Source organism: Acanthochromis polyacanthus, chromosome 11, assembly GCF_021347895.1.
Source record: "Acanthochromis polyacanthus isolate Apoly-LR-REF ecotype Palm Island chromosome 11, KAUST_Apoly_ChrSc, whole genome shotgun sequence".
Classification (NCBI taxonomy): domain Eukaryota; kingdom Metazoa; phylum Chordata; class Actinopteri; family Pomacentridae; genus Acanthochromis; species Acanthochromis polyacanthus.
The window spans coordinates 12578672-12606235 of NC_067123.1; the positions used below are offsets into that span (position 1 = coordinate 12578672).

The 27564-nt window shown below is 38.9% G+C and overlaps 1 protein-coding gene across 3 annotated transcripts in view; it reads left to right on the top strand.

Moving 5' to 3' along the window:
• Window positions 1–27564, top strand: part of LOC110966091 (collagen alpha-1(XIV) chain-like) — a 332534-nt gene that overhangs the window by 103884 nt on the left and 201086 nt on the right. For all 3 annotated transcript variants that reach the window (XM_051955093.1, XM_051955095.1, XM_051955094.1), the window contains 4 exons: window positions 1701–1862; window positions 2631–2800; window positions 5618–5744; window positions 11398–11543. In XM_051955093.1, coding sequence (XP_051811053.1) covers window positions 1701–1862; window positions 2631–2800; window positions 5618–5744; window positions 11398–11543 — 605 coding nt within the window. The remainder of the gene's footprint in view (window positions 1–1700; window positions 1863–2630; window positions 2801–5617; window positions 5745–11397; window positions 11544–27564) is intronic.

The window sequence follows — 27564 nt, forward strand, 5'->3', positions numbered from 1 at the left end:
TCAATCGGTGTGTGATAAACATGCTTATCGCTGGTTTGTTTACTCCCGCTCGGTCCCGTTCCAAGATGGCGGCGCACTGACGCATCGCTCATTGGCCAGCGAGGCATCTAGTTTCAATTTATATCTGTGCTTGTAATTGGTTATTTTTTCAAGCCTTTCTAGACAGAAGCGGTGTCGTGAGCAGAGAACTGTTGTTGGAGTGTCTCTGCGTACTGCCGTTTAGCAGCTCTCACTGCTTTGTCAAACTCACACTTAGCTGCCCTGAAGCTGTCTCTGTCCCCACTTCTGAACGCCCTTTCCTTCTCCAGCCTGAGAGTCCTGAGTTTTGCGGTGAACCAGAGTTTATCGTTGTTGTAACTCACCCTAGTGTGTGATGTTACATAGGTGAGTAGAATGGTTTGCAGTTAATGATGAGGGATTCCAGGTCGGCTGAACAGTGTTTTTGGATCACAGTCACATCGTTACTCCAACTACAGTTGATGTAAAAGCAGATACCTCCGCCTTTCTTCTTGCCAGAGAGATCCGCTTGCTGGTCCGCTCAGAGAATTTGGAACCCTGCCAGCTGCAGCGCAGAGTCCGGTGTGTTTCCACACAGCCAGGTCTCCGTGAAGCAGAGGGCAGATGAGGATGAGAGGTCTCTATTTTTTCCCAACCGTAGTTGAAGTTCGCCCATTTTATTGCCCAGAGAGTGCACGTTGGAGAGGAAAATTCCCGCCAGTGGAGTACGATGTCCACGTCGGCGAAGGTGCTCAAGCGCCCCTGCTCGTTTTCCTCTCCTGCGGCGTTTCCGCATAGTGTTGGCAAAGGTGAGCGCACCTTTGACCAGAATGTCCCATAAATCCACAGATGATGCCATGAATGTGGGAATTAGATCCGATGGGGTTGTAGCCCTGATGTTCAGGAGTTCATCTCTGGTGAGAGACCTCCTGTTTGCATGGCAAAAAATAAAACTATTGAACAAAACAAGACAAAACAGAGCGCACCAAAGCACCATGGCGGCCGTCCGTGGCGCCATCTTGCAAAGCATTTAGATATAGATATTTACAAAACCTACAACAACTTTTTAGAGCCAAGTATTGCCAATACTAGAAAAAAATGGTGTCTCATACTATGGATATTTTTCTACTTGTATTTTCAATTTTTTCCATCTTTTCTTTGCTCTGTGCAAACCCAGCCTGCAGTTCAGTCCAGTTTAGATAAAGATTTCCTGATTTTTGGTCATGTGACTATTCTTCACAGCTGATTCAATAATGGTTTTTCAGTTGCACTGAGGAGCCCAAATTTTTTTGTTTTTTTGCAGAATGCTGTTAGAATAAATGTTATTTTTAGTGAGTTTTAAAATTAGACACATAGAATAACATAAATCATGAAATATTGTGATATTAAGCTCAGATTTGGTTAAATTTCTTGACTGAACAACACATTACAGATGAGTAGTTCAACGACTGTCAAAGTATAAAATCCAACAATTCTTTCTGTATTTACAGTGTCTGGCTCCTATGAATATAATTTTAGCTGTTTTAAAAAAAACACATCTTTCAAACCTGCCAGCTGGTTTTGGGGTTTAGAGGGTTAAAATATTTAATTTGTTGATCTGTTTGTTGTATGTCAGAAACCCATTTCCCAGACCTTCATGTTCATCTTCTGTTCCTGTCAGTCTGATAACTCGACTCGCTTCTCTTCTGTTTCTGTCTGTCCAGGTGTGAAAAACGCTGACGAGAATGAGCTGAAGGCCATCGCCTCTCCTCCGGAGGAAACTCACGTCTACAATGTGGCAGACTTCAGCGTGATGAGCGACATCGTGGAAGGACTCACCAAGACGGTGTGCGACCGTGTGGATCAGCTCGACAAGCAGATCAAAGGTCTGAACAGCAGCTCGAGCAGAGAAGCTGAGACTGCAGAGACACTACAGGAGATCCCTGAGCAATAAAAACTCAGTCCCCACCTAATATAAAGCAGCAATTCTATCTAAGTAATGACTTTGCACAGACACAGATGTTGCATAATGACTTTAGAATTCGTCATTGGGATGGTTTCAGGTCCTGGAGGCTGGTGTAAGCTGTGTTTACCAGCCACTTGTGTTGGTATTTTCAAAAGCAAAGTCAAAACCTACCTTTTCAGTCAGGCTTTTGATTGATTTAATAGATTTTATTTATTCATTATTCTTCTTTGATTCAATTGTATTTATTGGTTTCTCTATTTATTCACCTATTTACATATTTTAGTGTATTTACCATACAGTTTATTACTTAATTTTTTTAAATAATTTTTTAGTTTGTTTTTGAAGTTTTTTACTTCTATTTCTATCCTTGTCTATCTCTATTTTAATAGTAGATATTTTATTTTTTAAATTTCACTAATTTACCTAGGTTATTTTATCTATTTTTGAATTTCATTTTATCTCATCTGGTGTTTCCTCGTTGTGCGTGTGATATAGGATGGCATTTTCTCAGTTCCTCAGTCCCTGAGTCCTTTATTGAGTATTTGAAATGGAAGCAGGAGGTCTTTATATTGGTTTACTGCATTTTTATTTCTGTTATTTGTATGAAACATGCTGTATAAATAAAATCTTGATTGGTATAATGTTCATTTGTATCCAATATGTGCCGTGTCCTCCTCGTCCTCTACAGGTAATGGAGAACCTGCCCCACCGCCGGCATCTGTGGCTCCACCTCGTGACCTCGTAACATCGGCGATCACAGCTCGCAGTTTCCGGGTGTCGTGGACTCGCGCTCCGGGTCAGGTGGAGAAATACCGAGTGGTGTACTATCCCGCTAGTGGAGGACAGCCTGAGGAAAAGGTATCAGGATTATTTTATTTATTCCAACTTGGAATGCATCAAAGTAACTTTGGTGTTATTTTTCCTCACATGATCTCTGCAGTCTGTATCATTTCTTTGCGCTGGTCTTCATACAGCATACAACAGAAGTGAGTTCAGTCCGGTGTAGTGTTGTTCACCTAACAGTATCTGCATTATTTTTCAGTAATATAAGAGCTTAGATTTACTATGTCAAAAATACAACCCCTGCAGGAGGACCTCAGTGCCCAAAAACTCAGTACACTTTTTATTACTGAGATTAGAATCTTTTATTTTTTCAATTCTTTGTATGTCTGCCTTTATTTTTGATGACAGACTCAGTCCCCTGCATGAAAGATACTAAATTCTTCAGAGACTGTTTTTTTTTTTTTTTGGCGTGAGGGGCTGTCTTGCTCTGCTTTTCTCTGTAGAATATCAGAAAGATGTTCTTTTGGATTAAAGACAGGTGACCCAGTTGCTCAGGTCATATTTCACTTTTTTCTTCTTTAGAAACTCATGTGTGATTTTGTGATTTGGTTTGTTATCATGCTTGAATATTCCTCTTCTGCAAACTGGAAGTAATCGTGGCAGAGAGTATTTTGGTATATCAACAGATGCTCATGTTGCCATCTATAAATTTCATCTTCCCAGCATCTTTTGTCCTCATGCAAGCCCAAATCCTAGCATTCCCACCTCTGTTCTTCACTGTCAGGACTATGCCTTCGCTATGGTAGCGGTCAGGTTCACGCCAAACATGCTGAATCCATTTGAGCCATACCATTTTTTTTTTTTTTTTTTTTTTTTGGTCTCTGATCATAGAGTGTGCTTTCAACATTCATCAGGCTTCTCATCATGTTATTTAGCAAAGTTTACTCTTAAAATTTTATACCAAAATGAAAGCCAGGGTTTTTTTTTTCTTGCAGCCTGTCCAGAAAGGCGGCACTATCCTTCACACTGTCTGAGCTGTCAAAGGAACTCTGATTTTTATTAATAAACCCATGCCAAGTCAACAGCAATTGTCATGTATTTTTTAGAGCTAGATTAAAAAATTTCAGAATGACTGTGGCGTCATGTTAGGAGACCTACCGCTGCAGCCCTGATCGGTGGTACTCGGGGCTGTACCTGTTGATTACTGCTACAACTGCGTTTCTACTGATTTTTGGTTGATCACTGCTCTTCGTTTATATTCTTCCATTTTTGAAGTGTTACTATCAGATTTTTAAAGCCCTCTGTCAGTTCTTTTCCAAGTGGAGCCATGATGCAGACTTGCAGATAGACACATCTTATAGGTCCAAATCTGAGACAGCGCTGGTACTCACAGGCCATTTTTAAGATTATGTGTTCGTACAGTTAGGTTGATTAGAAATCACAAGCATACTCCGTTTAAGATGAGTAAATTTCTCCTTTTTGGGCCTGTATTTTCAGTGTGATCTTTCTAAAGTATTTGTTTTTGATTTTTCATTCTCTATTATTCAACTCAGAAAAAATACAATGATTGCGTTGTGATGCAGCTTTGAATAATTTGACATTTAAGTGATATTGCTGAAGGTTTCATTCACTTGCGTTACCTGTTAGTAATACTTGTAAAGATTGTGTTGTAGCTTCTCTGCTTTGATGAATAATAATGTTGTTACTGTAGACCACCACTTTATGCAGGCTTTTTTTTGGAGTCGCCTAACAAAATGCAAATTAATTCCATTTTACTGATTATTAGGGGGCTTGTCTGGTTGTCTGTTTTTTTTTGGGTTTTTTTTTTATCAGCAACCAAGGGGGGTTTCCTATTGTCACTGTAATTGGTGGAACCTTGCTCCCGATTTCCCTGAACGGGGCAAACAGAATGCTGACTTATTGATGTAATGGCAGCATTTTAATTAAAGCTGCTCCACTAATCCTTTTAGAGTCACTTCCACACGTTTGCTTCTCACACTGATCTGCATGATAAATGGTAACAATTCTACAGAATTTGCGCTTTTGGAATCATAAAACCAAGCACCTCCTTATGCTGTGGTGAACTATCATCTTGCTTAATTTAACAGCCATTAGTTGTGGCAGAAACACGAGATATAACAAAAAAAACCAAAACGTGGAGGAACTTAAAGCATAAACACACAATGAGAAAACAAATGAGGCTATAAACTTGTAATTTGCATTTGCTGCAGTGTTGATTTGTCCTTTAGGTGGGTGTCCTCAGCTGTGTCCTCATTCAGCAGTGGACATCTCCATTATTGTTTTTCTGCATGTTGTAGGTGTGAGGCAACACAAGTGCAAAACATGTCAGACATTTGATACCCGTTGTGGTAAATACATTTTTGGAAGTTCCCCTACCTATATAGCCACACAGACGTGCAGTGCTGTAATTTTTCTAAGTTTATGTTTATGCCGTTCCTTCTTATTTTTATCCAGTTCATCTTTGATGTTTATTACAACTTGCAGCTGGAACGGCTGCAGTTTCCCCACAAGGAAAAACTGAGGTTTCATCAAAGCTAATCTGATCTAGTTACAGTCAATTTAAATCTCTTTGGTGAAGAGCTGAATGCCTACAGCAACATGTGGAGCATTTTCAACCTTGTGATATAATAAACAGTGGCTTTTTTGGGATACTCTAATACTTTTTGACCTACAAAGTGATCCTGTCTGTTACAGAATTGAAGCTAATTAGTATGATTTTGAATAATATCTGCATCAACCAGATGAAGTCACTTATGGACATGGCAATAAATGGTTGGTGTTTAGAAACAGAGCTGGTATTGAAAGATCTTTATGTTGAACTGTAAAGCAGTCTAACGTCCAGGCTAAGGTGCAGTGGTTTCTGTCTTTAAGGTGGTCCAGGGGACAGAGAACAGTGTGGAGCTCAACTACCTGAATTCTCTGACAGAGTACCAGGTGGCTGTTTTCGCCATTTATCGAAGCTCCGCCAGTGAGGGTCTGAGAGGCAGCGCCACCACATGTAAGTCTAAGTCTTTGCAGTGTCAAATTTGTGAAATGAAATGCCAGTAGAGCTGTGATTAGCTTTTAAAATGTGTCGACATCAATATTTCTAACAGACGCGTGTATTTTGTTTTATTTCTGTCTATTGTAACGAATGTTTTTCATCAGTATCACAACCTAATTAATGCATCTTGATGTCAACCACTGCACTCCATACTAGCTTAGTTTGATGTCCCGATCTGAATCATTGCTGATTTAGTATCTGCCCATACAAGATACAATTTTCCAAGATAATGCACCTTACAACTATTGTAGATGAGCTGCAGTACCTGGTTGTGCTACCAGGAGAAGCCTCCAGCTGGTAAATAGTGTGTGGCTTTAACTAGTAAATGGGAACCATGACAAAGTCTTCCGTGAGACTTGATGACCTCCGGCCAAGGCTCATGTATTATATCAGGTTGGGATCAATTAGAACATTTGTTTTTATATACCAGTTGTGTGAATAATGATCGCTTTTGCAGCAGAGATGTGAGTAGAGGAGTCAAAGAAGAGACACAAGGAGGAAGGAGTTGAGGCAACAGGCATTTAACGAAATGAGACATCTTTGCTGAGGAGCTGTTGTTTTAAAGCAACGTGATTTAGATATGTCACAGCTGTACCAAATGTGCATTGTTTGTTACAGCCTGCTGCCATATTTTGTCATCTTTGTCAGATGAACAGAACAGTTGACGAAGGGGTACAGAGGCCCATTTCCAGCAAGCATCCCTCCTGTATTCTAATGCTTCATTGTGTTAGCTAATTGCGTTGAAGGGCTAATTGATGATTAGAAAACTCTTGTGCAATTATGTTAGCACACAAATAAAAGTACGAGTTTTCATGGAAAACATGAAATTATCTGGGTGACCTCAGACTTTTCAACGGTAGTGCGTATTTACTTGTAGTTTCATTCATAATGTGGCATATTGTGGCAAAAATGCACAGATATCCTCCATTTTTTTCCACATGTACTGTAAAATGTAAAAGAACAGTTACACAAGCAAAGAGTGCCACATATTATGTTTAATAAACAGCGGCATCCATAATTTTATATATATATATATGTATATATATATATATATATATATATATATATATATATATATATATATATATATATATATTCTGTTCTAATTGATCCCAACCTGTTTCTTTCAGGTTATATAATTTCCCAGAGGTTTAATGCTTTGTTGCGTGTTTTTGTGCTTGTAAATTCTTCTCTGTTGTAAAGTTAAACAAATACTAAAGGACAAAGTATTGTAAAACAGTAAAACGTTCTGCCTGTAATTCATATCTTTGTGGGACCAAAAAAGAATTTCTTTTATTCATCATATATTTTTTTAATTAATTGGCTGTTTAATCAGTTTATCAGAAGTTTTTTCTACCCATTATCGAAATCGGCCTCAAAAAATCCATATTGGTAAAAAGGTTAATAAATCATTTATTAACACTTTAGAAACATAATTGATTTATACATTATTTTAAAGAAAAACACATATTTGACCCACAAAACTTCACATCTTCACACTTGTAGAGTGTTGTCAGTTCCTTCATTTTGATGCAGGAAGTGGTATCATGAACAGTTTTTTTCATCAAATATCCTTTTATTTTTGCTAAATGAAATTGTCACTAGGTCACAGTGTCATGTCTTTCCCGTTAAGCATTTGATTTGAATGGTAAAGTGATACAAAATAGTGCAAAGAAAAGAAACCCACAAGTGTCATCCTTCCGTATAGTTGCTGGAGACTTGGCTTGTGCAGTGATCCACTACGTTAAAGAAATCCCCTTCGTGTAATTCTCGATCAGTAGCCACATCGTCTGATTGAACGTGGACACCAAATCCTGCGCTGTGATCTGCCAGATCAGGTGGCTGACTGGGTGGCTGCTTCAGATCACAGTTGTTCTGCAGGGATGTAGACCTGTTTATTATCTGAATAGTGTGTAAAAAAAGCTGTTAAGTGCTCTATTGTTTTCTCGGGCCCTACTAAACAGCACGTTGGCCCTCTTGGTGGGAAATTTGAATACAAAACGCTCCAAGACAGAACAGTCGACCTACATACAGTAATATGCACACTCTGCAGGAAAGAGTTTTCTTTTCACTGAAGCACTTCCAGCTTGAAGTGCCACTTTAACGTGAAGCATGTGCTAGTCAGGGATTCCAGCATGAACCTTTAAAGGTGTTTATTAAACACCTTAAGTGTTAAGTACATTCTCATCTTTCTTGAGTCTGTTCGCGCATGCAAAATGAAATGCGATTAATTTAGATTAAAAATTAATGATATTTAATCACGATTCATCAAAATTAATCTGCAGAAACCCTGTGATTAATCTTATTAAAATTTGTAATCATTTGACAGCATTAATTTATACAGTATGTATAAATTTTACCAGATTCAAGAAAAATTCTGTACTTCATGGTTCAAATACAAAGACATTATTGACTCAGCTTCGACCAACAATCATGATAAAAACTAGGGGACTTTTCAGCTGAACTGCGGGCAGTGTTTACACAAAGAAGATAAAGTATGGAAACAAATTGAAAAGGTAATAAGATTTCTTTATTATGTAGAGTCACATTTTTTTCTAGTATTCATGACATATTTTTGCACTTGAGAAATGTAACTTTTTTGTGATTTTTTTGCATCATAACTGAGCTATGGTGCACAAAATATGTTTCTGATTTCTATCTGTTGTTCTGTTTCCGTAGAGGCACAGGACTTTATATTACTGCGAAAAACGAGTCATTAGTGAGTCTAAATGTGACAGGAGCAGAAATTCCCAGAATCTACTTTGCGTTCACACGGTTTAACATTTGTTTAGATAAACAGTTCCTTTAGGGGGGGGAACAGGAAAACCTGAAAGAATCAGCTTGTCTGTAGTCTTTACACTGAATTCAAGGAGAAGACATTTCGGCCAGCTCATTACCATTGAGCTACAGCATCTGCAATAGAAACACTGATCAACCTGCAGATATGTGTTGTACTACAGCAGAACACGCTGAATTTGGGCCATAAAGGCTCCGCAGGTGTTCCATTATGCATTTGAGTGCTGCTCCTCCACCTCTGACAGGATGCTTGTGGCGAGTCCTAATTCTACTCATGTTGCCCAAGGCCTTGTCCTGATGTCTGAAACGGAGACTAGCAGGATTTTCTGGACCTTTCAGCCTGACGAATGACAGGGAATTTCTCCCCGTCGGTCCAGGATGAATGCTAAGCCACAAGTTGACCTTGTAGCAATGTTAATGTTAATGGTGTTTGGCTGCTGCTATGAGCTGCTGCTGCTGTTTTCTCTGGACTATCTGGGTGAGGCTGCAAATGAAACTTGATGCTACAAACTGATAGATTTTTGGAGCAGATGTCTTATAGGAAACAGAGAATGTAAACGGGAGATGAAAATCTATGAAAGTAATAAGTGAGGAGCTGGTTGATGTCGATTTTAACAATATTTGGAAGCAATATTTAACCCTCTGAACCCGAAGTGTTCTTTGTTCCTGTCAGATTTTTCACTGCAGTATAAAGCCTTGCACCTTTATGGAAACAACACAGTCGTGACAAGAAGCAGAGAGAACTCATAAATTTTACAACACAACTCAAATTTACTCAGAATTGCTTGAAACTTTACAAAATGATGTACATATTCTTCAAAATAACACAACAAAATCCCCAGCAATGACAAAAAAATGCACAAAAGCAGAGTTTCCAAACTGTCCAAAAGTGTCCCAATTATCCCAGAATGAATCAGAAATTATTCAGAACTTGTATTTTTTCACCTCTGTGGAAACAACACAACTATGAAGAAGACGGGAGAACGCAGAATTTTTTTTACAAAATAACTCAAAACCTGTCCAAAGTGTGTCTAAAATGGCCACAAATTGCGTAAAACTTCACAAAATTACTTACAAATTCACCAAAATTACAGAAAAAAATCAAATATTGACCAAAATGACACGATTTCTCCAAAAATTACTTGTATATCCCAGAATGAATCCAAAATTAATTAAAACTTGTCATTTTCACGGCTATATGAAGTCCTTTACCTCTTTAGAAGCAGAACAGCCATGACTGGAAATTAAAAGTTCTCAATAATGGCTCCTATGCAGTTTGACAATCAATTTCTTCATTGTGTATTTCATGACATGTACGAGAAGACATGTCAAATTTGAATTAAAATGGTGAACGAGGGTTTAAAATTTAGGTTTGGTTAATTTTCCTGAAGGAATCCAAAGTAACAGGATTACTTCAGCGTCTATAGGAAAGCTGGACACCCATCACTTTTTTACATTTTTGCGGATTTTGTTTCATAAAACGTGTAATTTTGATTCAATTTTTTTTTAAGATAAAGATTTTAGGTTTCAAAAGGTTTAACACTTTGAAGCTGACCAGATTTGCAGCTTGATTTAAGTCAGAACCTATAAAAGTTAAATGAAGGATGACTTCATCTAAAGCTATGAGAGTAGCAGTGGTAAACAATAGATTTATTCATGTACTGTATTTGTAAATATAATTTGGATATATTTTACTCGAGTATTTCCATTTTCTGCTACCTTACACTTCTCCACAGCAAATCAGAAGGAAATAAGACTTTTTTTAAGCTCCATTACATTTTTTTCATAACTACTTATTTTTGATATTTTGCTTTATAACACAAAATATATCAACAAATAATTTGTGATAATTTATTTTAAACCTCATTGATTCTCAAAGGACAATTCAGAAGCAGCAGAATTTTGTCAGTAGCTTCAGCATTTATATATCAATAAATAAAGTCATTCTGAAATATGCCATTCCACATAATGAGCACTTTTAATTTTGGTACTCTAAGTATATTTTGACGGTATTACATGTGTATTTTTACTTAAGTAACTGCGAGTAAATGCAGGACTTTGATCTGTAACAGAGTGTTAGAGTTGAATTTGTAAATACATTTATCATAATCGAGCCTTAGAGCATTAACTGTCTGTGCATAGTATTTTACATGACTATTTTTATAGAATACCACTCACTCACTTCTACCTGCACATATCTCTCCCTCTCGCTCTCTCTCTAGTCTACATATCCCAGTATATTTCCACTCTTTCAGCTTAGCACACCCCCTTGTGTAACTCGAGCTATTTCTTATCTTATGCCATGTCTTCATTTCTGCTCGTGTATAAAATAAACCTTGTATGGGAGCAGTCTTTGTAGCTCGCACTAATGTGTCTTGTTACACTGTGCTGTGTTGCCCTTGCAAGTAAAATTACAGTCTCCGTGTTTTTCTGATTTGGTAAATATCTTCTTATGTTATGTGGGAGCTCTCAGCGGAGCTTCTCTCTGACACAGAGTATTTATACACTGTAGTATTGGTTCTTATATTGAATATCTGAATCCATCTCTGCAGAGGAAAAGAAAGAAAGGGTGAACTATATTAGATTTAATAAAACTAGACCTTCGACTGACATTTAGATTTTATTTGAATTTACCGAAGTTGTTGTTCAAAACTTCAAAATGAGCCAATTGACAACTTGAAATCCTTTTGGTTTTTTAGTGCATCAGTGCTTTTTTGAGTCGTGTTTCAATCATACTGATTACATGAAATAAGTCTCCCATTGAGTTTACAGTGTGCAAGCTCCCTCACAGACTTCCTCTTGTGTCCTGCAGTGGCCCTGCCAATGGTCAATGACCTGGAGCTGTTTGATATCACGCATAGCACGATGAGGGTCCGCTGGAAGATCGCCGCCGGGGCTTCTGGGTACATGATCCTGTATGCCCCGCTGACGGAGGGAGAATCTGCAGACGAAAAGGAGGTGAGCAGGGTTTGTGTTTGTGAAGAGGATGAAGTGAGGTGACAATTCTCTAAGATTTTTACTGGTAAAAAAAATACAGAAAACAATTGTGGGGTTTCCAGCATGACGGTTGTTGGATGAACTTCTGTCAGTTGCATCAGATTTATTTACACCAGATGGTCCGAATCAGCAATGGAAAGCCAGTTTATTGATTTTCTGTTCTGTACAAGAATACTTCTGAACTCCAAATAGTTTGTGGTTATTTTTCTCTCCTGTCACAACTTTACTCACTGTGGACTGACTTTTCACTCTAATATGAAGTCTTGCATCTCTATGGAACTCACAGATGACTTCTGTGAACTATGACACAGCTGTACTGTCATTAACAATAGACAAAGAAAAAGTAAACGTGAAATTTTTATTGATTATTTAATTTACAAAAATTAAAAAAATCCTGAAATCAACATGTATGATATTTTTCAGTACTCACCGATGTTACCAATACTGTACCAAAAACCCAATAACTCTTCGTTTTATATATATTTTACTACTTACATTTTTAATTTGTTTACATACAGTGGGTACAATAAGTATTCGAACACCCTGCGATTTTGCAAGTCCTCCCACTTAGAAATCATGGAGGGGTCTGAAATTTTCATCGTAGGTGCATGTCCACTGTGAGAGACATAATCTAAAAAAAAAAAATCCAGAAATCACAGTGTATGATTTTTTAACAATTTATTTGTATGATACTGCTGCAAATAAGTATTTGAACACCTGTCTATTAGCTAGAATTGTGAGCCTCACAGACTTGTTAGGTCCATCTCCACTCCACTTATCCTCCTAAATTAGAAGCACCTGTTTGAGGTCGTTAGCTGCATAAAAACACCTGTCCAACCCATACAATCAGTAAGACTCCAACTCCTAACATGGCCAAGACCAATGAGCTGTCCAAAGACATCAGAGACAGAATTGTAGACCTCCACAAGGCTGGAAAGGGTTACGGGGCAATTGCCAAGCAGCTTGGTGAAAAAAGATCCACTGTTGGAGCAATTATTAGAAAATGGAAGAGGCTAAACATGACTGTCAATCTCCCTCGGACTGGGCCTACATGCAAGATCTCACCTCGTGGGGTCTCAATGATCCTAAGAAAGGTGAGGAATCAGTCAAGAACTACACGGGAGGAGCTGGTCAATGACCTGAAAAGAGCTGGGACCACCGTTTCCAAGGTTACTGTTGGTAATACACTAAGACGTCATGGTTTAAAATCATGCAAGGCACGGAAGGTTGCCCTGCTGAAATAGGCACATGTCCAGGCCCGTCTTAAGTTTGCCAATGACCATTTGAATGATCCAGAGGAGTCATGGGAGAAAGTCATGTGGTCAGATGAGACCAAAATGGAACTATTTGGTCTTAATTCCACTCGTCGTGTTTGGAGGAAGAAGAATGATGAGTACCATCCCAAGAACACCATCCCTACTGTGAAGCATGGGGGTGGTAGCATCATGCTTTGGGGGTGTTTTTCTGCTCATGGGACTGGACGACTGCACTGTATTAAGGAGAGGATGAGCGGGGCCATGTATTGCCAGATTTTGGGGAACAACCTCCTTCCCTCAGTTAGAGAATTGAAGATGGGTCATGGCTGGGTCTTCCAACGTGACAATGACCCGAAGCACACAGCCAGGATAACCAAGGAGTGGCTTCGTAAGAAGCATATCAAGGTTCTGGAGTGGCCTAGCCAGTCTCCAGACCTAAACCCAATAGAAAATCTTTGGAGGGAGCTCAAACTCCGTGTTTCTTAGCGACAGCCCAGCAACCTGACTGATCTAGAGAAGATCTGTGTGGAGGAGTGGGGCAAAATCCCTGCTGCAGTGTGTGTAAACCTGGTGAAAGATTACAGGAAACGTTTGACCTCTGTTATTGCAAACAAAGGCAACTGTACCAAATATTAACATTGATTTTCTCAGGTGTTCAAATACTTATTTGCAGCAGTATCATACAAATAAATTGTTAAAAAATCATACACTGTGATTTCTGGATTTTTTTTTAGATTATGTCTCTCACAGTGGACATGCACCTACGATGAAAATTTCAGACCCCTCCATGATTTCTAAGTGGGAGGACTTGCAAAATCGCAGGGTGTTCGAATACTTATTGTACCCACTGTACTTGTCTCTTCTGTGGTTAAACACTGTCTGCAGTTAAACCGAAAAGTCACTGAATTTTCGTTATGTATGGGTAGCAGCTGAGCCACTGAAGGCTGTACAGTTGTGGTGAGGAGAGCAGATTTTTTTCATTTTGTACAGCATTTTTTTTGAAAGTCGCCCATAAATACAAAGATAGTTTATGTAGTTTCTGGCTTGAAATAATTGTTGTGATTTTGACATTTTAAAAAAATTATCATGCCCAGGGGCGGATCTAGAGAAAAATGAAGTGGCAAAGGGGTGGCAGACGTGTGTGTGTGTGTGTGTGTGTGTGTGTGTGTGTGTGTGTGTGTGTGTGTGTGTGTGTGTGTGTGTGTGTGTGTGTGTGTGTGTGTGTGTATATATATATATATATACAGTGCCTTGTGAAAGTATTCGGCCCCCTTGAACTTTTCAACCTTTCGCCACATTTCAGGCGTCAAACATAAAGATATAAAATTTTAATTTTTTGTCAAGAATCAACAACAAGTGGGACACAATCGTGAAGTGGAACGAAATTTATTGGATATTTTAAACTTTTTTAACAAATAAAAACCTGAAAAGTGGGGCGTGCAATATTATTCGGCCCCCTTGCATTAATACTTTGTAGCGCCACCTTTTGCTGCAATTACAGCTGCAAGTCGCTTGGGGTATGTCTCTATCAGTTTTGCACATCGAGAGACTGAAATTCTTGCCCATTCTTCCTTGCAAAACAGCTGGAGCTCAGTGAGGTTGGATGGAGAGCGTTTGTGAACAGCAGCCTTCAGCTCTGCCCACAGATTCTCGATTGGATTCAGGTCTGGACTTTGACTTGGCCATTCTAACACCTGGATATGTTTATTTGTGAACCATTCCATTGTAGATTTGGCTTTATGTTTTGGATCATTGTCCTGTTGGAAGATAAATCTCCGTCCCAGTCTCAGGTATTTTGCAGACTCCAACAGGTTTTCTTCCAGAATGGTCCTGTATTTGGCTCCATTCATCTTCCCATCAATTTTAACCATCTTCCCTGTCCCTGCTGAAGAAAAGCAGGCCCAAACCATGAGGCTGCCACCACCATGTTTGACAGTGGGGATGGTGTGTTCAGGGTGATGAGCTGTGTTGCTTTTACGCCAAACATATGGTTTTGCATTGTGGCCAAAAAGTTCGATTTTGGTTTCATCTGACCAGAGCACCTTCTTCCACATGTTTGGTGTGTCTCCCAGGTGGCTTGTGGCAAACTTTAAACAAGACTTTTTATGGATATCTTTGAGAAATGGCTTTCTTCTTGCCACTCTTCCATAAAGGCCATATTTGTGCAGTGTACGACTGATTGTTGTCCTATGGACAGACTCTCCCACCTCAGCTGTAGATCTCTGCAGTTCATCCAGAGTGATCATGGGCCTCTTGGCTGCATCTCTGATCAGTCTTCTCCTTGTTGGAGGTGAAAGTTTAGAGGGACGGGCGGGTCTTGGTAGATTTGCATTGGTCTGATACTCCTTCCATTTCAATATGATTGCTTGCACAGTGCTCCTTGAGATGTTTAAAGCTTGGGAAATCTTTTTGTATCCAAATCCGGCTTTAAACTTCTCCACAACAGTATCTCGGACCTGCCTGCTGTGTTCCTTGGTCTTCATGATGCTCTCTGCACTTTAAACAGAACCCTGAGACTATCACAGAGCAGGTGCATTTATACGGAGACTTGATTACACACAGGTGGATTCTATTTATCATCATCAGTCATTTAGGACAACATTGGATCATTCAGAGATCCTCACTGAACTTCTGGAGTGAGTTTGCTGCACTGAAAGTAAAGGGGCCGAATAATATTGCACGCCCCACTTTTCAGTTTTTTATTTGTTAAACAAGTGTAAAATATCCAATAAATTCCATTCCACTTCACGATTGTGTCCCACTTGTTGTTGATTCTTGACAAAAAATTTAAATTTTATATCTTTATGTTTGAAGCCTGAAATGTGGCGAAAGGTTGAAAAGTTCAAGGGGGCCAAATACTTTCACAAGGCACTGTATATATATATGTTTGTTTCAAGCTGTGTGTGTATAGACTGGCAGCCAGCAGGCATTGTCAAACTAAGTATGTAAATAAGTAAATATAATTTGTATTTGTCAGCCGGCTGACACTAAGACTAGACAATGGGAAATCTGCATTTGTGTGATCTATGCTTATGGTAGACCTGCCACAATGATTACATTATCAACTCATCAATCAGAGTCCAGATAATTTTATTTATTGTCTTAGATTTGTGCTTTATTTTCTGATGCTCTTTATTTTGGACATTTCTTACAATAATTCTATAATCCAATACTTGGATATTCTTAAGAATTCAGGATCTACTTATTATCTTAAAATTAAAAGATGAACTACGTCAGATAATATTTTGTCCAAAAAGGTTGTATATTATTATTGTCATTGTACAATATTGTATAAGACCCACGGGACAGTAGCCAACCTCCCTGGACGTGGCCGCAAGAGGAAAATTGATGACAAATTGAAGAGACGGATCGTTGGAATTGTAGCCAAAGAGCCCAGAGCAACCTCCAAAGAAATTAAAGGTGAACTCCAAGGCCAAGGTACATCAGTGTCAGATCGCACCATTCGTCGTCGTTTGAGCCAATGTGGACTTCATGGGAGACGACCAAGGAGGACACCACTGCTGAAAAAAACTCATAAAAAAGCGAGACTGGAATTTGCAAAAGTGCATGTTGACAAGCCACAAAGCTTCTGGGAGAATGTCCTTTGGACAGATGAGACCAAACTGGAGCTTTTTTGTAAGGCACATCCACTCTATGTTCATAGACTCAAAAACCAAGCATACGAAGAAAAGAACACTGTCCCTACGGTGAAACATGGAGGAGGCTCAGTAATGTTTTGGGGCTGCTTTGCTGCATCTGGCACAGGGTGTCTTGAAAGTGTGCAAGGTACGATGAAATGTGAAGACTATCAAGGCATTCTGGAGAGAAATGTGCTGCCTAGTGTCAGAAAGCTTGGTCTCAGTCGCAGGTCATGGGTCTTCCAACAGGACAACGATCCAAAACACACAGCCAAAAACACCCAAGAATGGCTGAGAGAAAAGCGTTGGACTATTCTAAAGTGGCCTTCTATGAGCCCAGATCTGAATCCCATTGAACATATGTGGAAGGAGCTGAAACATGCCATTTGGAGAAGACACCCATCAAACCTGAGACAACTGGAGCTGTTTGCTCATGAGGAGTGGGCCAAAATACCTGTTGACAGCTGCAGAACGCTCATTGACAAATACAGAAATCGTTTAATTGCAGTGATTGCCTCAAAAGGTTGTGCAACAAAATATTAAGTTATGGGTACCATCATTTTTGTCCAGCCCTATTTCATTAGTTTGTTTTTTTAAATAATTATGTTAATCAACAATTCAAAAGTGATGGCTGATTTTGATTATTTAATTTTCAAAATTTTTTTATTTATTGTTACTTTTGTGAGTTTCAAGTGATTTCAGTGAGAATTGTGGGTTTTTCCTTCTTTAACTGAGGGGTACCAACATTTTTGTCCACGTGTGTATAATACTAAAGCAATATTCATACCATGTGAACCAGAGATAGTCTCTGGTTTACCTTTCTCTGTCTGAGCTCTGCATGCCTTCATTTCTCTCTCTGAACTCTTCCTCCATCTCCTCTCTGGGATGTTCTTCCTCCTCTATTCTTTTAGGCTGGGAAAAGCTGGTGGTGGTTCCCTTCCTCTTCATTCTTTACTGTCTCCTACAAGATTCACACTGACTTCACTATGTTTTTCCTTTGATAATCTTCATTACTAACTATGATACAATCTGATGTGGACAAATTAAAGCTTAAAGAGGTTCTTAACATGTAAACATTTTTAGAGCTGTAAACTAAATGATATGACTGTACTATGGTGAAACACATCAGTGTTGGTGCTATTATGACCTTGGCACCAAATTTCTAAAAACCAGGATTAAGCAAGCAGGATGTAGTTTTCAAACAGTGCATAGAAACCTGCTGTGACTGGGGGTTTAGTTGCACTTTAATGTCATGTGAAGTCTGAGTCAATGTGTGATTTCTTTTGACTTACAGTCTGTTGTCAGAACCACAGGTTGTAATTACCAAAAAGTACACACACAAAAAAAACCTTCACAGTGGATCCCCCCTCTCCCTCCATCTCTAACGTTAACTCGCTACATAAGTGAAAATTAGCAAGGCCCAGGCTCACAGCAAACCATGGCTCGTCTCGCAAACAAACAGTTCATGTGAACGTAGACAGTATTGGCGTTTAATGCATTGTGCACAGTTATATTACCGTGTGGTATAACCCATCCTAACTGGTGTCCTTTCTGGACTTTCGCTCTTTCCGGCCGGCCACAAACTTTCATATACATATTTTTGAATTAGATCGTTCAGGACTGGGGTGGCAGCCGGGGTGGCAAGGCATCTTCTCGGGGTGGCATTTGCCACCCTGTGCCACCTCGCTAGATCCACCCCTGATCATGCCTAAGCCACCAGTGGGTTTTGGGGTTAAGTAAATTAGATGACTGCGAGTCAAAACTTCAATGTGGATCAAGAACTTCTAGTCTTTGATTTTTTTTTTATTTTTTTAATGTGATTGTTCATCACTGCTGAGTCTTTAATAGCTTCATGGTTGGACAGAAGAGTGCAGAATTTTTAGTCTTACAAAATCTTGTTCAAGGAAATAATACATTTTTGGTATTTTCTTGAAAAAATAAATGTTTAGAATGAAATGATTTTGATGAAATATCATGATTTTAAGCTTAGATTAGTTTTTCTAACAGTATCAGATGAGTAGTTGAAGAACTGTCAGTTTTTGCAGTTTCTGACTGATAAATTAGGCAATCTTGGCATTTAAAAAAAAACGGAAAATAGGCCTTTAAAACCTGCCATCAGGGGTTAGGGTTCAGACGGTTAATGTGGCTCTTGTAGTTCAAAGTTTCATGCTAACTTTGCCCTCTGGAAACCTGCTGTAGAGACACCGAAAGTTGCACAAAACAGCTTGTGAGTGATGTCCAGCAGGACGATTAGCATGAGCTGTGTGCAGACTTCCAAAGAAATTTTGTTTCTGAATTGGAAACACTTTGGCTCAACATCTTTAGTTTTCAATTGTCAGAGCGGATTCTTTGGTACTGTTAATGAGGGAAAAAACACTCGGAGACAAGGATGACTCAGAGTCAAAATATTCATTTAAGAATATTTAGTAAAAACGCATTGGATAGTACAGAAATGCATGCATGCAGACTCTATGTTGATCTAGCTGACATCAGATCTGGCTTAAAACTAAGACAATATTCCTCTGCATGCAGCTGTTCACAACAAAGAGCGAATTCTAAACTATTACATGAGTTTTTAACTAAGAAGCTGTTGTCTTCTGATTGGTTCACACTGCCGGATGTCTTCAGTCTTCGTCCAACCACAGCCGTCTTCACCCTGTATTGAGAGTACTTTGCATGTGTGTGTATGTGCCTGCCTGAGGTGTGACTTCCTGTGAGCTTTACACAGACTACAACTCAGCTCTCTGCAGACAACAGGTCTGAGCTTCTTGCTCAATTTATGCTGAGCTTTGAGTTTTATTAATTCAGCTTATTAAATTTATATTTAATAATAGTACAACAATATCAATAATTTAATTATTTGTATAAGGCAGATTAATCTGATTTTATCCCTATTTTAATCTAGGATCCTCATAGGTTAATATAAGATTTCTATGCCTGTCCCCAATTTACTGTTAATTTAAGACATTGTTGATTACATTTTCTTTTAAGTATTTTTCTTATGAACATTATATTTTAATCTTAATTCCCCAATATTGTTTTATGGTTTAATACTTTAACTTTTATTCTTGTTTAAACATCTAGCTGTTGTTTGAACCTTTTGCCCTGTCTCTGTCCTCTGTGAGTACGTGACAAGTTGCACATCTCTGTAACCACAGACCCCCCTCTTTCTTCCAGGTATTGCATAGTTTTAACGGATGTTCTTTATTTTTAATTTTAAAACTGTCACCTGTCCACACTAAACTGCCATCCTACATGCTATTCTTATTTCAGTTTGTTAGTTTTGAAGCGAGGGGGAGAGTTTTCCCCTCAGCTCTTTGAAAGGTCAGTTGTAACCACAAGCCTTTAGTCAAGTGGAGCATCAAGCATTTACCTTAAACACACTTTCCTTTAAGTTAGATGTTGAAACTTGCACAACCTGCTTAGATCAACACTTTTCCAGGTTATGAGCTAGAACTCAAACATGCATTCATAAGCACTTTATTACATTTGATTATAGGGTTAATACAAGTTGCAAGCACACATAATATGATCAACGAAGGTTAATGATGAATATAAGTAATAAGTAAAAGAGTAATTAAATGATGATTGTAAGTAATGAATAAAAGTAATAACATGATGATCATGAGTAATAAGCAAAAGTAATTAATATGATGATTGTAAGTAAAAGTGATAAAATGATGATCATAAGCAATAAGTAAAAAGTAATTAAAATGATGATTTTAAGTGATAAGTAAAAAAGTAATAAAATGATGACTGTAATTGATAAGCAAAAGAGTAATTAAAATGATTATAAGTAATAAGCAGAAAGCAATAAAACATGATAGTTTAATAGATATGTAAAATGAATGTTCCCCACACAATGTCCTACTTGCAGTGAGTAGCCTAACCTCTCCTTTCAGTCTGACCGAAGTGAAACAAAGAAATTAGCCTCCTGGAACAGACATTTTGCTAAATGGATTAGGTGTCTTCATCTGGGGATAGTCTTCTGTACATGCTGGTTTGGTTGGATGTGCTGAAAGGTGGTGTCTCTCTGGAAACTGGTGATGGGTCTGCGTTCACTGTTCTGCTACACACTGATGAGGAAAATTGCTGCTGCAAATAGTGGAACGTGTTGATTTCAGACTGAGAAAACCTCCATTGGATGTGAGGAATCCTAGCTGTGGAACTGGTGAATCTGCAGTTCTAATAAACATCCTGGTGACAATGCTTCACTATGCCAACATTAGCTGGAGGAAAGATGCTCGGCTCAGTAAAAGATGGCACAAAATCTCTGTTCCAAGTGCCTGATTTCTGTATTTAATGCAGTCAGACTAAAAACATTTGAAATGATTCATGCTCAACAGTGCTGTCTTTGGGAAGCTGCAGAGGCCTCAATGCTGATTGATTCTGTTTCCCCAAATCTCTACAACGGAGGTACAAAGTTTTCATGACCCTTGGAGCCTCATTAAAGAGAAATACGCCAAATAAACTGAGATTCATCATTAACATGCTGTTTTCTGCTCTTTGCTTTGAGTGAATAAGGATAAAAAAAATGTCAACAATAGCCTCCAAAAAAAATTTGTTGTGAAAGTGATTAGCAGTGTGGTAACATCCGGTTAAATCTCACAACTTCTCTTTTCACCTTCGGAGGAAAATCAAACAACATAGAGTTTTAAGACATTTGCAGAACAGAAACTTTTTTTCATCTCATTTTTCTGCAGTTTTGCTCAGTAGTTTTCTCTTTGGATTTTTTGGCTTGTTGAAAGGCGAAGGTGGCCACTGTCAGAGCTGACACAGGCTGTTAATTGGCATTCAGAGTAATAAAGCTGACCTTCTTAGATGCCTTTGTAATTGTAATTGAGTGGCTTCAAAGTACGAGTCCACTTTCATGTTGCGTTTCTGTTATTTTCCTACATATTCTGCATATCGAAACACCTTCATCAGCCGTTTTGTGGTTCAGTGAGGGAGATGCAACAGAGATGAGAGCAGAGGTAAAGCAGAAGAAGAAATGCACTCGGTGGCCAAAGTTAACTGCTTTTATTTGGCAATCACGTAATGATAGAGAAAATGTCACTTTGAAAGCTTCTCGGTGCAATGAAAGAAACAGCATGATGGATTCTGAGCAAACTTTCAGCTTTTTGTCTCAAGAAATTTGGAATTACAGTGCTTTACTTTGAAAAACTAACCAATTAGCAGCGAACATAAAGAAAAACTACCAGCAAGACATTTTATTAAACTGAAATTGATTCAGAAAAGAGACAATAACATTGTCACGAACGAGCGGGTTGGACCCGAGCAGAGAGCCACACTACCAAGGCTGGAATGAAGGTGCTTTATTGTTTGGGGTGAATTGTGGCTCGGTGGGGGGAAATCCAGGGTGCAGGAGTGGGGAGTGGCTGGTGTAGTGGGGGGTTTTGGCCAGGAACGGGGGGGGGGGGATCCAGGCAGGGACAGAAGGGGTCCAGGCAGGAACAGGGGGGTCCAGGAGGGGGAAACCGGTGATGACTGGGTTGGGGAGAGCCAGAGGGGAAGGAGGATGGCGGGGATCCCGGACAGCCGAGCTGTGGGCGAGGAACAGGAGAAAACAACCTAAGAAAACTGGTAAACTTAACAGATTTTGCAGGAGGCTAGAGAGCGAACTGACTGTAGTGTCTTTGTTCAACAATCTGGCAGGGAGTGGAAGGATGAGCCGGTTCTTATTGCAGAGGTGTGTAATCAGAATGATGTCCCTCAGCTGTCTGGGCGTCGTAGAGGTGGTTGATTGCCTGAGTGGAGTCAGCTGGGAAGCTAGACTCCACTCAGGCACCGAGCTGCAGGGGGAGAGACAGGGCAGAGGAGCGGATGGGAGACAGCAAGGCAGACAGGGCAAGGAACAGGAACAGATGGGAAAAGGGGGCACTGGGGATGTCAGGTGGGAAGGACGGGGGTGAGGAGGGAGCCCTGACAAACATACTGATACACGAATCAGCAGGTAAGAGAACATAAAGATTATCAGACAAAGATTAAAACGTGCAGCTCCTTGGCAGGTAGATTCAGTGGTTAAAGAAGATGGGGAAGATTGGAGATATGAAGGGCACAGCCAGTTGTCCACATCCCTGCCTCTCCCATTAGACCTCATTACGCCTGCCGTCACATTCCCCTCCAGGCAGAGATAAATAAAAACAATTTAGGAAGGATTTCAGAATCGTGATGGAAGCTTTCCAGTGCGGAAGATAAACCTGGCTCTGAGGAAATGCTGCCGGAGCCGGACTTGGCTTGGTCGGCTCGTGGATTCCACTCACAGGCCACGAAGAGACTTGAACGGGCCAAAGCCTGAGTCCAAATCAGCACAGCTTTCACCCAAACTGATGCAGAAGTCTTGACAGATGCAAAACAGATTGAACCCAAGAAAGAGAGGGAGCACATAAATTAAAAGAAATGAACAGCCAGAGGGAGACTCAGAAAATGGATTCTCTGCAACAAAAAGCGAAGTGACAAGCATAGTGTGTGAGATAGAAACTTTTTTCAACACTTCAGTCCAACTCATAATTTCAGAAACATTTACTGTGCTGAACTCTGTTCAGAAAGTTTCCTCTCAGAAGTCAGAAATGAAGATTTTAGTTTCACATCTTCTGATATTTTTCAAAAATTACACCACATATCACAGCAAGACGCAGTGAAAACAGAAAGAATCGAAGGATTATCAGAATTCCGACAGTTCTTGGACTTATCATGACTGTCGGCTTTGTCTACACAATGAGTCAAGTCTAAGCCTAAAACCTTCATCAAAATCACTTTAAGAATCATGCTAAAAAAAAAAATTCTGATCTCCTTTGCGCAACAAGGAAGCCATGACTGACTGAGTCGTGACCAAAGTCACTGACTTTTTTTCAGACAGTGTTTACACAGAATAGAGAGGAGACAGGTATGGAAACAAATTAAAGTTTTAAGATGTAAAATACAGCAAGTTGAGCCAACATATTTCCCAGTATACCTGGGAGAACCAAGCATTTGTTTTATGTAAAAACATCCAAGAAAGTCAACTTTAAAAAAAGTGCTTAAGACATATTAACTGCTGTACCATAGTGCACAAAAAATTAAATGTCTGATGAATTTTTAACTTTTCTATAGTCGTTGAACTTTTGATTTGGTAAAAAAAAATCTAAACTTTACACCAGAACACACAACAAAAATATATAGAAATTCAACTTTTGTTTTTCTTGTTTTTTTTTTTTTGGTGTTTTTTTTCTTTCTTTTTTTTGATCATTTGTGACATAATAACTATGCCATTCTGCACAGAAGACAGATATTTCTTAATTCTCTCTACTTCCAGTCATGGTCATTCTGTTTCCATAGAGGTACAGAACATTTTCTTGCGTTGAATAATCATCCCACAGTGAGTAAATATGTGACAGAAACTGAGGGTTAAGAAGGTATACTTAATACAAACACTTACCTATTAGCTCACCTGATTGGTTTATCAACTTCTCATAGTCAGTTGTGTTGCTCATCTATCCACAATTTCCAAATTAAAATGTGATCTGTCAATGACCCGGTGAGATCATAAACCAACTTTAAACAAACAGGGAATTCGTTCATGCTAACATTGGTCTGAATCTTTGATCCAAATTATAGGGGTGAAACTTGGAGTAATAAAAACCTTCAAAGGTTGATTGTCAGGCTTTGTAGTGATGCTCAAAAAACAGTTCAACTTTTGTTTATTTATATTGAAAAATGACAGAAATACTAAAATCCTACATCATAACTTGGGGAGTCTTAATACTCTTCCTGAAATACACCAACTGCAGGAGTTTCCTGATAACCCTGTGGTATTAGAGATGGGAATCTACTTACAGGGAACCATTGGGCAACTTTGTGAAGCAGGGCAACAGGAATGATCTGCTCCTAAATGTATGGTTTTAGAAGAACTGCCTTTAAACCTGTTGACATTATGGGATAGAAAGTTGATAAGAACTTCAAGCACTTGAGTGCTGGAGGTCTTACAGAGAGCAACATCACTGGAGAAGCCAACAGGGTCAAGGATCTCATCAGAAGACAAAAACTATCATCAATCAAAACCTGGAGATGTTTCAGTCACTGAGGATCAGAAGGTCACAGAACAAACTGCTTCCTGTCACAGTCCATCCACCCTTCACACCATAGAGACAGCAGAGCTCATTTCCAGACATCATTCTTACTATTCATCTTGACACTGTACATCAGCTCAACTCTGAATGACAGAAAAACATGCTGCTGCACCAGTTTTCATCATACAAATATTGTATATCTTGTAAACACTGGGATTTTTATCGCTTGGTCAGTCCTTTAACCGTTAATGATGTGTATATATTGTGATCTTTATTTAGAATTTAGTGTCTTGTTCTGCAGATTTGCAATTCTGCATCCATCCATCCATACTTACATAATAATCCAAGATGACCTGATCTGGTTGATATTGTAATATTAGGGGGAAATAAACTTAGCTTATCTACAGAGGAAATCATGTCAATCAAATTTATGCAGTAGGTCTTACTGAATGCAGACCAACTGTATTCATTCCAGTTGTGAATACTTTGTACATTTAGCATTGCTTTTGATAGCAATTTCTCTGCATTTACAAGAGCATATGCAATTTCAGTATTTTCTAGTTAATGGAGAATCTTTGCATTTGTTTTTCAATTTATAGATATGTGCAATACCATTATTTTTCCCTTCTACAGAAATCCATACAATATCTGAATTTCTACATATGCAAGAATCTGTGTAACAACAGTTTCGTATCTTTGTATATTTATATTTTCTACTGATGTTCCCTCTACATTTGCAACATCCCCTTTACTGCTGTACTGCTGCCAATTTCCCCGCTGTGGGATTAATAAAGACTTGTTTCATCTTATCCTAAAACAACCAAATTGCTGTGCATGTTAGAAAGCAACAAAGGCAAAAACAAAAATGTATGCATAAAATAGATAGAAAACATGATAAAAACTTCCATCCATTGACTTTCTTCCACTGATCTGGATTTTGGTCTCAGTGGCAGCAGATTCAGCAGATCAGTCCAGATGTTACTCTTGCCATCAGTGTTTTCCAGTTCCTTCTATGGGATTCTGAGGCGCCCCCAGGCCAGATGAGATATGTAATCCCTACAGAGATTTCTGATTTCTCTTTCTGGGTCTTCTCCCAGTTGGAGTTCAATGGAAAGTCTCCAAAACACGGTTCCAAGGAGGCATCCTGACCCCGAACCGCCTCAGATGACTGTTTTCCATGCAAAGATTAAATAACTATTTGGAGCTCCTCAGATTACCTTTAATGTCTAGCCACTCTACATAGAAAACCCATCATTTTGGTGGCTTGCATCTGTGATATATTTCTTTCAATCATTTCCCAGAGCTCATGACTAGAAGTGAGAGCTGGAGCATAGATTGGCTGGTAAATCAAGACCTTTGTTCTCCAGTTCGGCACCAATCCGTTGGTCCATGTTACACCTTATTTCCCGTCACTTGCAAACAAGATCTCGAGATACTTAAACTTTTTCTCTTGGGCCAGCAACTCATCCTCAACCCAAGAGGAGCCAGTCCACAGCTTTAGAACCATGAACTCAGACTTGGAGGTGCTAAATCTCATCCCAGCTGCTTCACACTCAACTGCAAACCATCACTGAAGGCCATTGATTGATAAAACCAACAACATCTCATCATCTGCATAAAAAGACACCCGAGTCTGAGCCCTAATACCAGACAAAACCAAACAAAACCAAACAAAATTTACATTTCAAGCAAAATAAATAAAAAGAACTGTAATGACAAGAGCTCTAGGGTCACCCAAAAGTCACTGTAAGGATGAAAATCGTAAGGTTTTTTTTAAGTGTCAATAAAGGAGAAACATTTGATTGAAAGAGGAATGTTTTTCCACTGTAAAGACACAACTGCTGTTGAGGATCTAAGGCGCCTCAAGGTAAAGTAGTTTAAAGTAAAACCCCAAAATCAATTCTGTTTTTATCTGGTAGCCTGCGCAAGGATATTTGTGCCTTACAAGACTTTTATTGCACTTGTAGACCAAATTTAAGTGTAAATACTTTCAAGTCGAATAGAACTTTTCATTTCATTTAAGTGCAATCAGCAGTACAGTATCTCTGGAGCTTGACTGATTTCATCTGCAGGATTTGTTTTTGTGTCAATGTTCTGACCTCTGTCTGAATTTTTGTGCTTCAGTTTTGGAGTGTGGCTCCTGTTTCGGCAGCAGACTTCAAAATATAAGTGCTTTTTTATGGGATGAGCAGATGGACAAACAATTGTTACCCTCACTCTGCCAGATTTTTATTTGATTTTATTTTGAATTTTTTTTTTTTTTACATCTATCCACAGCTGACTGTGAAAGATGGTGTGTCCAAAGTGTGTGAGCAGCTGTCTTATAGCTGAATTAATGATATGCTCAAAATACCAGCTTAACCAGAATCTGAGAAACCGACAGAGTGCAGCAAGGAACCAGAGCTGCCAAATAAGATTTTTTCTTTTCCACTTGACAAAATAATTCTGTTTCCTCATTTTAGGCTCCACCGGAAGCCTCCTAACTCCTTCAAGAAATTGGAAGATCCTACGCGATTGCAGAGTTGCAATAATATCCAGGCCATGAGAGAAAAGAGGATGCTAAAAACCATAATTTACCATCATGTAAAGCTCCTGTTCTGTAACTTTTGCTGGCAAAAGTGGCTACTGGGGCCACAACTGGTAATTACAGGATTCTGCTGCATTAAACTCTGCTGGATTCTAATTTAGTGCGGTGAACTATGCTGAATCACTGTCAATCCATTTCATTTCAGTTGATCCATTTTACCACTTAGTCTAATAATCTAAAAGATGAAATTCCCTGCCAGAAGATCAAATGTTAATTTTATTTGATGTTTAAAATTTTCAAAGACGATGGGGAGATGTTCTTTTTGTGTGTGGTTTTCTTTGCAACAATCTGTGGATCAATGTTTAAAGTGTCATAACTTGAGAAATACTGTAGCTTGAGTCCTGAAATTCAGGAGGTTCCTTCATATGTACATTTAGTTTTCAATGGTGTATCCCTGCCTTGATAGAATAAAACAGACAAGTTATATGATGGGACAAATTTGGTCAGAATATC